This window comes from Myotis yumanensis, unplaced genomic scaffold (genome assembly GCF_028538775.1).
Source record: "Myotis yumanensis isolate MYYU_CA2020_CCGP unplaced genomic scaffold, mMyoYum1.0.hap1 SCAF_9, whole genome shotgun sequence".
NCBI classification, from domain to species: Eukaryota; Metazoa; Chordata; class Mammalia; order Chiroptera; family Vespertilionidae; genus Myotis; species Myotis yumanensis.
In genome coordinates, this window is record NW_027223760.1 from 82,125,768 (window position 1) to 82,137,974 (window position 12,207).

General features: G+C 60.0%; 1 protein-coding gene across 1 annotated transcript in view; it reads right to left on the bottom strand.

Moving 5' to 3' along the window:
- The window catches only part of EGFR (epidermal growth factor receptor), a 113,107-nt gene that overhangs the window by 28,861 nt on the left and 72,039 nt on the right, over nt 1-12,207 (bottom strand). The window contains exons 7-15 of the mRNA XM_070424819.1: nt 11,652-11,793; nt 9,558-9,674; nt 8,491-8,617; nt 8,146-8,219; nt 7,819-7,909; nt 5,486-5,688; nt 4,426-4,561; nt 1,991-2,081; nt 866-1,023 (exon numbers count right to left, since the gene is read on the bottom strand). Of these exons, the coding sequence (XP_070280920.1) occupies nt 866-1,023; nt 1,991-2,081; nt 4,426-4,561; nt 5,486-5,688; nt 7,819-7,909; nt 8,146-8,219; nt 8,491-8,617; nt 9,558-9,674; nt 11,652-11,793 (1,139 nt within the window). The remainder of the gene's footprint in view (nt 1-865; nt 1,024-1,990; nt 2,082-4,425; nt 4,562-5,485; nt 5,689-7,818; nt 7,910-8,145; nt 8,220-8,490; nt 8,618-9,557; nt 9,675-11,651; nt 11,794-12,207) is intronic.

Consider the following 12,207-nt stretch of genomic DNA (forward strand, 5'->3'; position numbering starts at 1 on the left):
CCACACGAGCGAGCGTCACAGGAGGCAGGGACAGCGCTTGCCTTACGGTGACTTCGAGCACCGGGCCCCGGGCACCAATGTAATGTCAACAGGAAAACAGACTATGCCAACTAAACGGGAAAGACAGGCACTTTACGGCCTGGGAGAGGGAAGTGCATTCAAGCGTGGGAAGAGGTCTGGGGGCGCTGTGTGACACGCCCGCTGATGACAGACATTTTCTGTCTCCTCTGAGGGCTCTGTTCTCTGGGGACCTGGCAGGACTATGCGCTCATTCCACCCGTCAGGTCTCTGTGTGGTCAGGAGCTGCGGTATCTCAGCACAGACTCCTTCAGGCTGAGCCCTGGAGACTGAGCGGCCTCCCACCACCACAAGCCCCGCCCACTGTGCCCCGCCCACCCCTCCTCCCACCAAGCCCCGCCCCGCCCACTATTCTCCTCCCACTGTGCCCCGCCCACCACGCTCCTCCCACTAAGCCCCGCCCATGCACTCCTCCCACCACGCCCCTCCCACTGTGCCCCACCCACCACGCCCCTCCCACTGCGCCCCACCCACCACGCCCCTCCCACTGTGCCCCGCCCACCACGCTCCTCCCACTGTGCCCCACCCACCACGCCCCTCTGCCAAAGCCCCTCCCACCGTGCTCCACCCACCATGTCCTACCGCTGTGCTCCGCCCACCGTGACTTGCCCATCAGCCTGTTCTGGCTGCTGCCTTGCCCCTGGGCACTACCTGAAGCCCTGACTCCACCCCAAACCTCCGGGAGTGCCGCCTGGAAATTCTGGAGATATTTCCAATCTGCGAACTTGCAAGATAGGAAAGCTTTTGTTCTGGGCGTTTCCTTTCCCAGGGCCCGAGGGGCACTCACCCGTAGGGGCAGTTGGGGTGGCACAGGTGGCAGACGTGACTGGCGTCCGCGAACTTCCAGACCAGCGTGTTGTTCTCGCCCATGATCCCGGCCGGGCAGGTCTTGACGCAGTGCGGGCCATCGACGTAGTGGGCGCACTGCACGCAGCTGTCGGGGCCCTGCAGCGGGAGAGAGGCCGTCACCGGCGAGAGAGGGCTCTCCCCTTTGCCAAAGGGAAGTAGCCTTTTACTTAAATACATGTCTCGAAAAAAAGCCAAACGGTGTAGCAGTTGTCAGAGTGGAAGGCGAGTTTGTCTGTGGTTGTGCTTGAGCCCTGAGCCCTGTTCACAGTGAGCATAAACCCTGTCTGACCTCGCACACGTGTGCTATGTACAAAACACGAGAGACGGTGCTAGTTAGTTTATTACACGTCACTCACACTCTGAGGGCATCTCTCCTTCCCAACACAACCCTGATGGGCCCGCATGTGCATTTACCCCCGGGCTGGTCGGGCGGACTTGCTCACACGTGGGATTTGTGGTTCAGGGAGGCTCGCGGCAGCCAGACCTGCCCAGCAAATTGCCGGAAACCCACCTCCAGCCAGTCCGTGAGCAGGAGGCGGCGGGTTGAGGGCAATGCCGCTGCCCAGTTAACTGAGCAATGGGCTACCTTCCGCCCTGGGATGCTGAGTTCTCCCTGATACTCTTCACCACATCACTACGTCGCTAGGAAACTGGATTTTAAATAGTTTTCTAGGGCTTTCTTTAAGAATTCTCCAAAAATGATACACTCCTGTTGCGTAAGCACTTGATGATGTTTGAGTAAAACTAAAGCAATGATGACCGACGTCAGAAGTGGGGGACATGGGCTGACCCCGTACCGGGCCCTGCGGGCTTCCCGCTTTGTGGGGACCCGGTTAGGTGTGAGGGTGTGGGCAGGAACGGGGGCTGCCTGGGCCGGCGGGGGTGTGAGGGCTTCAGCTCCGTCGGAGCCCCGCCCCAGCCCAAAGGCGCACGGCCTCTCTCTGGGGCGTGGGCTGGGGCGCTGTCCTCAGCAGCCATGGGGACAGTGGGCCGTGGTGGGGGCGACCGCTGGGAGGCCTTTCCCCGTGGCATGTGGGGGAACGGCACGAAGCGAGCTCCTTACGCGTCCCGTGCAGGTCACGTTCATGGGCTGGGGCAGGCACTCCGGGTGGCACTGGATGCACTCGCCGTTCTCCACGAACTCCCTGGGCTCGCTGCAGGGGGTAGGGGGGAAGGACAGTGGTCAGCGCCTCCCTGGGGACCCGCAGCAGGATGCTGGCGGCTGCAGCTGTGAGCCGGTCTGTCTGAAAAGCCCGGTGACACGAACCACCTCTCTCAGCAGTGCACAGCGGTTCCAGGTAAAAGCCACACACGGCCAGGGTCCCGGGCGACCCTGTCATATAATAACCAGACTCTGACCGAACCCTCTGCCGTCTTCCACCAAAGCCAGCCATAACCCTCACCCAGCACCCACACCTCTCCCGGTTCTCCTAGCGACGCCGTGTGCACGTGTCAGCGAGCGAGCCAGCAAGTGAGAGAGAAAGAGCTCCCGCGGACTCCCCGTGTGAGGGGAGCAGGAGAGGATGGCTGTAGAGACCACAGGGGACGGAGGGAGAGCCCTTCCCCCTGCCATGGTCAGGCCCAAACAGTAAGAATGGAGCCCGGGGCGGGGGGCGGGGGAGAGTGAGGACTTTGCTGGTAATATCGTCACCGCTCCTCCAAGATGCACCATCAACGCAGAGCAAGAGGCTGTGTCCCGATCGAGAACCCAGGGGGGGGTGGCGGAGAAGACTGACATCTGCCTGGTGACGCCCAGAGGGGTTACTAGTGAGTGAGATGCCCAGGGTCGTGATAACGTAAGTGGCAGAGGCTGAGGGTCTGGGACTCATAACCTCTGCTCCTCCCCCCATCCCCCCGACTGAGCACAGTTCCAAGTGGAGAAGGGACTCATAACCTCTGCTCATAACCTCTGTTTTTTCATTAATTTGCCTTAAAAAACTTTTATTTTAGCCCTGGCTGGCGTGGCTCAGTGGTTAGAGTGTCAGCCTGTACACCAGACGGTCACAGGTTCGATTCCCGGTCAAGGGCCTGTGCCTGGGTTGCGGGTCCGATGCCCCCTCTGGTCCCCGGGCCAGTTGGGTACATGTGGGAGGCAACCAATCCAGGTGCCTGTCACGTGGATGTTTTTTTCTCTCTCTCTTCCCCCCCCTCTCTCCCTCCACTCTAAAAATCAATGGAAAAAATACTCTCACTCCTCAAGTGAGGATTAAGAATTTTTATTTTATTTTATATTTTTATTGATCTTTAGAGGGAGAGGAAGGGAGAGGGAGAGAGAAAGAGAGAAACATGGATGTGAGAGCAAAACATGAATCGGCTGCCCCCTGCACGCCCTGGACTGGGGATCGAGTCCACCACCCAGACAGGTGCCCTGACCGGGAACTGAACCAGTGACCTTTCTGTGTAGGGGACGGTGCCCGACCCACTGAGCCACACCAGCCAGGGCAATGACCTTGTCTTTTTAAAGAGAAGTGAAAACTGAAAACATGAGCAGAGGCATCAAGGAGTGGGCCAATAGTTCCTACTCTTTAGCATGCAGATCACTCCGCTAGGGGAGGGCCTGTCAGCTAATGGCTCCTACAGAAATGAACTTGACCTTGTCAACCTGCTCCGGAATATTTCTGGATCCACGCTGTGGCCCCGACAGTGAAATAAGAAGGAAGACTTCCTACAGCCATCCAATTCCAGCAGCTCTTTCCTCTCACAAAATTTCCCTTTTTCTTTAAATTTTTAAAAAACTGTCCCTGCCGCCCGACCAGCGTGGCTCAGGAGCGAGTGTTGACCTATGCTTTGATTCCCGGTCAGGGCACATGCCCGGGTTGTGGGCTCGATCCCCAGTAGGGGGTGTGCAGGAGGCAGCTGATCCATGATTCTCTCTCCTCATTGATGTTTCTCTCTCTCTCTCTCCCTTTCCCTTCCTCTCTGAAATCAATAAAATATATATTTAGAAAACTGCCCCGGCTGAGCTCTATTCTTCAATTTTACTTTCTCATTCAAAGATTGGCATCAATGTCAAGATTCTCACAGCACCGACAGGCTGTAACTGGTATTGATGGTAAGTAAACTCAGCAACCGTTAAATGGCTGTCTACTTCTTTGTCCATGGTCCTATTTAATGCTATTTGCACTGCTCAGTGTTTCTTGAACAGAACACAGAAATTAACCAGGGGATGGCATTTGCGTTAACATAGTCTGACACGCCAGGAACGGTGCACCGAGGGACAGACCGCATGGCCACTGTCTTGGCCAGATGAACCGCTGATGAACGATCTATCTTGGGAACTTTGTGCAGCTTAGAAAAATAGAAAGTATGTCCAGAAAAAGAGACTCGATAAATTATTAGGTTGGATTAAGCCAGAAAAATAGTTTGTCCATTTCCGTGTGTGATGAACAGTTGCTAACAAACAAACAACAAAACAAAGGAAAAGAAACAACCGAGAGACAGGTTCACAGGGACGGCGCTGGCCCTGTCCAGCTGCCCTCCCACGGTCGCAGCGCTCACCCCTCCAGCAGGTTGCACCGCTCCATGCACTCCCGCTCGCGGCTGACGTTCTGGCAGGCCACGCAGTCCCCGGGCGCGGGGCCCCAGCAGCCCTCCAGCGGCGAGCACAGCCGGTTGCAGACTTGGCCTTGGGCCTCTGGGGAGACAGTGGGCACCGCAGTCAGGGGAAGAGGAGAGGGACGGCTGGGACAGCGCCCCCAGTGAGGTGCCGGGGTCTTCCGCTGACGCACACGCCGGGGCCCTGAAAGAAGCCAGGACCCAGAACAGCCCCCCAGAGGCCGACTGTGAGGTGCCTTTTCCCTTCGGGGTGCCCAGGACGCCACACTGGGCCTGGCGGGGTTTGCGGATTAACGTCACAGCGAGGGTGACAGTGGGAAGGTGTGCTGTGCTCGATTCCTTGGGCTAGGGAGGCACCGCGCCCAGGGTCTACACTCGGGATTGCACTTCATTCTCTCCGGAGCAGGACGCTGTGGCAATCGCTACCGCCCCCATGGCGTGGATGAGGACGCCGGAGCCCAGAGATGGGGAGGAAGTGGATGAAGGCCTCGGTGCCTGGAAGGACCGGGGCCAGGATGTGGAGGCAGGTCTGCTTCCAGGGGCTGGCTCTCGGCACAGGGGCCGCCAGCTGCCTGGCTTCACAGGCTGGCGATGGCTCTGACGCAGGTAGGAGACGCCACAGTGAAAGGTTCCTTCCACGGCGTGCACACGGGCGCATGCGTTTGTGTGCATGTGTGTGCATTAGCTAGAGCTATCAGAGACTGAAATGAGCAGGGGGACCGATAGCTAAAATGTAATCTAATCGACACTAAGCTTACTCCTGTGCATTGCAAACAACTGACAGCCCGAATCTCAAGGCCAGCGTCTCCTGCGAAAGGAGGATGCACCAGAAGCGATCCTGCTGGGCGCCAGGTGGCAGCGCCGCCATCGGGAGCACAGGGAGCCCCTCTCTGGCTGCGTCAGGGGGAAGGGAGGCGTTCGCGTGCTCGGGGGTGGCCCTGGGGACGTTCCACGTGAACACTCGGGGAGCAGCGGGCCCGCCCTCCGGCCGCGCGCCACTCACTGCAGACTCCGTTGTCCTTGTTGCCTTGGATCTTGGCTTTCTGACTCGCGGTCCCGAAGAGCTTTCTCCAGTTGATGGTGTCTGCGTAGCACAGGTTGCGGTTCCCCGAGATGATCACGTCCCCGTCACTGATCTCCTTGAGGGAGCGCAGCCCCAGGGACGTGATGTCCTGCAGCCCGACCACGGCGAGAGAGAAGCGGCCGCTGCGCCGGAGAGAAGGGAACCAGCCCCGTGAGACGCACAAAAACACGGCGTCGCTGAGCGACGTATTTGGGTTTCCTGGGCCCTTTTAGATTCACGCCCCCCCCCCCCCCCCCGCCGCCCCCCATGACCATTGGTCCCACTGCGCAAGGTTCGTATTGCAACTTGAAATCTGCAAGTGGCCCGGCCGGCGTGGCTCAGCGGTTGAGGGTCAGCCTGTGAGCCAGGAGGTCACGGTTCGATTCCTGGCCAAGGAAGGGCACACGCCGGGGTTGTGGGCTCCATCCCCAGGAGGGAGCGTGCAGGGGGCAGCCGATCCGTGATTCTCTCTCATCATGGATGTTCCTATCTCTCTCTCCCTCTCCCTCCTCCCTGACATCAATGAAAAACATATTAATAAAAAAAAATCTGCAAGTGTTTCCTTGTGAGTTCCTCCAGGAAAAAGCTAGTTTCCTGGCTGCTGAGTCTCTTCAATCCCAGGGGCGAGCCAGGGGCTGAAGGAAGGTCTCAATGCCATTATTTACTCGCTGCCTGTTTACTCTGCCTGGGCATTGAGGTGTTCTAGCCTCTCAAACATCCAAATAGACTTCAAAAGCCACAGGTTTATTTCCCATCCATCTACCCAGCCATGCAGCCGCTGAACAAACACGTGAGGTGACATGTGTCTAATTCTATGTAGGCCGTGTGTACATTTCCTGCTCTCAGGACGGCGCCCCTTTTTTCTAGTGGGGATACAACCACAGGAGATGCTGTTTCCCCAGCACCTGAGTCTGGTGGTAGTGGGGGCAAAGGGCAGGGGCCCTGAACACGCCTGGGGAAGGCTGCGCAGGAGGGGGCCTCCCGGAAGAGGTGATGCCCGATGGGGCGGACCTGGGAGCAGGTGCACCCAGCACTGTGCCGGTCCATCAGGGCGATGAAGAGCCCTCAGGGGGCCGGTGAAGGGACTCAGGTGGGAGGGCGGGAAGCCCAGGGCCAGCTGGAGAAGCAGGAAAGCAAGAAGGCGTGTGGCAGGTGCGGAGAGCCACAGGCCGCTACAGGGGCAGAAAGGTGGCGGCAGGGAGGCCGGAGAGGGGCCTGGGGAGGGGGCGGGGCTAGAGCACAGAAGACCTGACACCACAGAGGAGCTCGGGGTGTCTGCGATGACGGGGAACCACAGGAAGGAGGTCTGCACTCCCTGTCCCCACGGCCCGTGAGCGTCCTGAATTGCAACCCTTCCTCTGGTCTCCCATCAGCGGTGAACAAGCCGGGCTCCTCCTGGTGGGGGGAGGGGGGTGGTGTCCTAGGTTCTCCATTGTTACTGTTCCCACTGACCGTGGACATTCAGTGTTGCTTTGTGTTGGTTTCAGGTGTCCAGCACGTGGTTAGATAATCGCATACTTGCAGCACCCGCCTGGCACCACCCACCGTTCCAACACCACCGACTCTATTCCCTGTGCTGCACGTTACATCCTTCGATCTCTCCCATCACGAGGACACGTCAGCCCTTGTACACAAAGCCTGCGCGGTCCTTCTCCAGCGTGCCCAGGCCGTGACCGGTAAGGAAAGATGGGGACTGTGATAGACACACCTGCAGGGACTAAGGAGACATAGCAACCAAATGCAAGGTGGGCCCTGGCTGGCGTGCCCAGTGGTTAGAGCACGGGCCCATGCACCGAAGGGTCGTGGGTTCGATTCCCAGTCAAGGGCGCGTGCCGAGGTTGTAGGTTCCATCCCTGGCCTGGGTGGGGACACATGTGAGAGGTAACCAATTGATGTGTCTCTCTCACATTAATGTCTCTCTCTCTCTCTCTTTCCCTCTCTCTCTCTCCCCCCTCCCTCCTTTCTGCTCTCTTAAAAAAAAAATCAATGGAAAAGTCTGACTGGGTGAGGATTAACAACAAAAAAGGCAGGATGAAGACCGGATCAGGCACGGAAACAGAAGGCGTTCACGGAGCAGCCGGCGAGCCCCGAATAATGTGTCGCTTTGTTAACGGCACGGGGACCATGCTGACTTCACTGGGACACCAGCACCGCCCGCGAGATGCCAGCCCAGGAGAGAGAGGGTGGAGGGCAGCAAGGCCCTACAGCATCGCGGCCATACTCTGTGCGTCTTATTTCAAAACACGCCCGGCGGCTGCCGGGCCGACACTCACTGCTGCTTGGTCCGGCCCCGGATGATCTCCAGGTTCCGGAAGGCGTGCAGGTCCGTCCTGTTCTCGGGCCAGGCCTGGATCAGCAGGAACCCTGCGGGCGGGCGGGAGGCAGGGCGCTCAGGAACCGCCTTCCCGGCCGAGGGCGAGAACAGGGTTCCCGGAGCCCGCGGCACGAGCAGGACACGGGGCGCTGGATCCGCTTCCCCTCCCGTCCTCCCGGAGCTGCACCCACGGGTGCCGGTGCCGGCCTCGCCCGCCTGCCTCCCCCCAGCCCTGCCCGCCCCGCCCAGCCCGCCCACCCGTGCTGTCCCGAGGGCGCAGCCCCACCTGTGATCTCCTTCACGGTTTTCAGGTTGTCCAGCTCCCTCGGGTCCAGGGGCGGCGTGTGGGTGAAGGAGTCCCTGGAACAAAAGGGACAAAGGTCACTCCTCACCCCTGCCTGCCTGTGGCGGGAGCAGGGCTGTGGCCAGCGGCCCGCCCGGACTCACCCCTCAGAGGCAGCCCCTGCCCCGACTCACCCCTTGAAGGTGACCCCTTGCCCCCGACTCACCCCTAGAAGGTGGCCCCCGCCCCCCGACTCACCCTTCAGAGGCTCCCCCCTCCACTCACCCCTCAGAGGCAGCCCTGCCCCCTGACTCACCCCTAGAAGGTGGCCCCCGCCCCCCGACTCACCCCTTGAAGGCCACGGGCAGGATGTGCAGGTCCCCGCTGATGGTGGTGCAGTTGCGGAAGTGCCTGATGTTGGTGGCGTTGATGGACAGGGTGTCTCTAAACTTCCCGATCCCGATCCCGTTGCACACTGTGGAGAGAGGGACACGCAATCCTGTTCATGCCTGGGGACCTGAGCAGGCGGGGGGCCCAGGCGGAGGGGCGGGGTGGGAGCAAAGCCATGAGACTGTCACTGCCCAACCAGCGCCCATTCACTCAACACACACTGATGGAGGCCCGGAGCCGCGGCGGGTTCCAGGGACCGAGGTTGGAGAAGGACACGCGGTCGCCGTCCTCACTGGATGATGTCCCCTCCTCAGTGTCTCCCACGGGGACCAGGGCCTAACGGCAGGGGATCCCCTTGCCCTCCTTTGTCAGCGCTGACCTGTGTGGGGCTCCCATTGGTACCCTAACCACACCTCCGCCTTCCTACCACCCTGAGCTGGCTGTGGCCTTGTCTTCCATCTTAGAGAAAACACACACACGGTTTTTTAAATCAAAAAGCAAGATGCAGTCCAGCCAGTGTGGCTCAGTGGTTGAGCATTGACCTATGAACCCAGGAGGTCACGGTTCAATTTCTGGTCAGGGCACATGCCCGGGTTGTGGGCTCCATCCCCAGTGTGGGGCGTGCAGGAGGCAGCTAATTAATGATTCTCTGTCCTCATTGATGTTTCTATCTCTCTCTCCCCCTCTCTCTTCCTCTCTGAAATCAATAAAAAAAAAAATAATAAAAAAGATCAGTGAGTTTGTGCGCGGGGCCCATGGATGCCTCCTGTACAATGATGGCACTTTCGGGGGGTGTGTGTGAAAATTTACAGAATAAAAGACAAAGTAGGGGGTCAGCAGGGATAGGTTGGCCTGGAGGGTACTCCAGGGACAGGACACGGAATAAAGGAAGGAAGGGATTGCTGAGCCGGAGAGAGAGTCACCGGAACCTCTCCCAGTGCCGCCGAGGAACCTGGTGGGGCGGGGGCACCCAGCCCAGGACCGGGGAGGCCGTGTCCCCACGCCGCGCCCACGCGGGCTCCTACCTTTGCGACAAGGCCCTTCGCACTTCTTGCACTTGCGGACGCCGTCTTCCTCCACCTCATGGCTGTCGGAGCTGCAGGCCCGCACGCAGGAGCCGTGGTCGGTCACCACGTAGTTCCCTGTGGCGGGGGGGGGGGGGGGGGGGGGCGAGGCAGGTGTGAACTCGGCGCCAGGTGTCTCTGGGGTCGTGTCCTCCTGAATTGCGGCCGATGACAGGGCCCGTCATCCTCTCATTTTGTTTATTTTAAGGACAAAGAAGGGAAGGCTGCAGACTGAAAAGGGATCGCGCTCAAGAGCTTTCATCGCGTCCCAGGCCCTGATGGTAAACAGATCCTCCTCCCAGGTGGAGCAGATGTGCGGGAGCCGCTCCCCCCAGGCTTAGAGCTCTCTTTCCCGCTCTTTTTTTTTTTAGGTTTTACCTCCAGGACTTATGATCAAAACTTGAATCTTTATTAAAAATATGTGAGCCCAGCTGGTGTGACCCAGAGGTTGAGCGTCGACCTATGAACCAGGAGGTCAGGGTTCTATTCCGGTCAGGGCACAGGCCCGGGTTGTGGGCTCGATCCCCAGTGTGGGGCGTGCAGGAGGCAGCCGGTCCATGATTCTCTCTCATCACTGATGTTTCTCTCTCTCTATCCCTCTCCCTTCCTCTCTGAAATCAGTAAAACTATATTTAAAAAAATACACGAGCCTGAACAACGACTCCGCTCCCCTCAACGCGGCCCCGAGGCTGGGTTTACTCCGGGGCTGTGGCCTGCCTCGCGGCCTGTGCCTGGCGGGGCCTCGGCAGCTGGTCCGGCTCCTCCGTCCTCTCCTGGCCCCTCGCCTCATGGTGCACATGGGGCTCGTGTCCACACAGACGCCATTCTCTCCAGGGGCCTCCGCCTGCTTGGGCCCCAAGCCGACCTCACACACCTCCCGTGCTGCTCCTTCTCCTGGGACGCGCCTGCTGCGTCCGGGGCTCTGTGCTTCCTCTGGGTTGTCACCCCCTCGCTGGCCCTCTCTCAGGACCACGTCTGCCACATCGGGACGAGGACTTCCTCATCCCGTCACTCCCTGCCCGTGGCCATCCCTCCATCCCTGTCATTTTCTTCTGCCCAGAAGGTGAACATTCTCATCCCCGCAACCTGCAGAGCTCTCCTTCTGCCGCTGCTTGTAGACGCTTCTCCTCGCTCCCTCTCCCCTGGGAAGTCAAGGCCGGTCCTAAGCGCGTTAACTAGACAACCCTGTGCTTCCGCGATGCGGCCGGGGCTGCTGTCACCACTTCCTAGAGCAGCGGACCAGTCGCTGCATATGCAAATGAGCAAAACCCAGCGAGGGCAACAAAACAGCAGGTGACAGTGCCCCCAAGGGCCCAGGCCCCCTCTATCCACTGAGCAAAGGCAGCTCTGACACCCCCTGCTGGGGCCTATCACACACCTCCCTCCTGGGTGCAGGAGCCCAGTGGCCTTGGGGTTAGGCTCACCAGACAGCTCACTACCCTGGGCCTCAGTTCCAGGGGCAGCCCAACACCTGCGGCAGCGACCTACCCATCCCCTGCGGCATGACCTACCCTCACCTGACCTACCCTCACCTGCGGCATGACCTACCCTCACCCGCGGCATGACCTACCCTCACCCGCGGCATGACCTACCCTCACCTGCGGCATGACCTACCCTCACCTGACCTACCCTCACCCGCAGCATGACCTGCCCTCACTTGCGGCATGACCTGCCCCGTCACCTGCGGCAGCGACCTACCCAGTCACCTGCGGCAGCGACCTACCCATCCCCTGCGGCATGACCTACCCTCACCTGCGGCAGCGACCTACCCATCCCCTGCGGCATGACCTACCCTCACCTGCGGCATGACCTACCCTCACCTGCGGCATGACCTGCCCTCACCTGCGGCATGACCTACCCTCACCTGCGGCATGACCTACCCTCACCTGCGGCATGACCTATCCATCACCCGCATTCGGATGGGCCCTGGCCACATGCCTGACAATGAGGCACACGCCGATCAGACACTGCCTGAGCCGGGGACTCGGGGATCCCGTAGGAGGCGCAGGGAAACGGATGCTGGAGCCTGAAAGGGCGTGGCAGGCGAGGACTCACGGGGACACTTCTTCACACAGGTGGCGCCGAAGCTGTATTTGCCGTCGGGGTTGACGTCCATCTGGTAGGTGGTGGGGTTGTACAGCATGAGCGGCGGGCAGGTGTCCTTGCAGGTGGCGCCGTCCCGGAACCGGCGGCAGACCTGCGAGAGGCATGGACACGGGACATCGGAGGAGCCGCCTCGCTGCCCCGGACCTCGGACCGGGTCATGTTACATGGGCGACCACCTTGGGCCTAAAGGACACTGCTTCCCAGAGCGCTGTGAGCAGACAGCGAGGGAGCAGAGGCTGACAGTGAGGAACAGTGTTAGCGTCCGTGTCACTATGGCAGCTTTTCTGCCAATAGCAAGCCCTCCTGCTCTGGATGCACAAAACCCATGGCTTGGTCTCCTCCTGGGACACTGGGCTTCTGCCTGAATCAGCGCTTCCCAGATCTCGTTCTCCCTCCCTCCCTCTCTCTCTCTCTCTCTCTGCCTCTCACTTTGAAGCCTTTCATTTTTGCTGGCCGGCGCAGGTGAGCGGAGCAGGCCGTTGGGTTCTGTCCGGAGGCCTCGGTT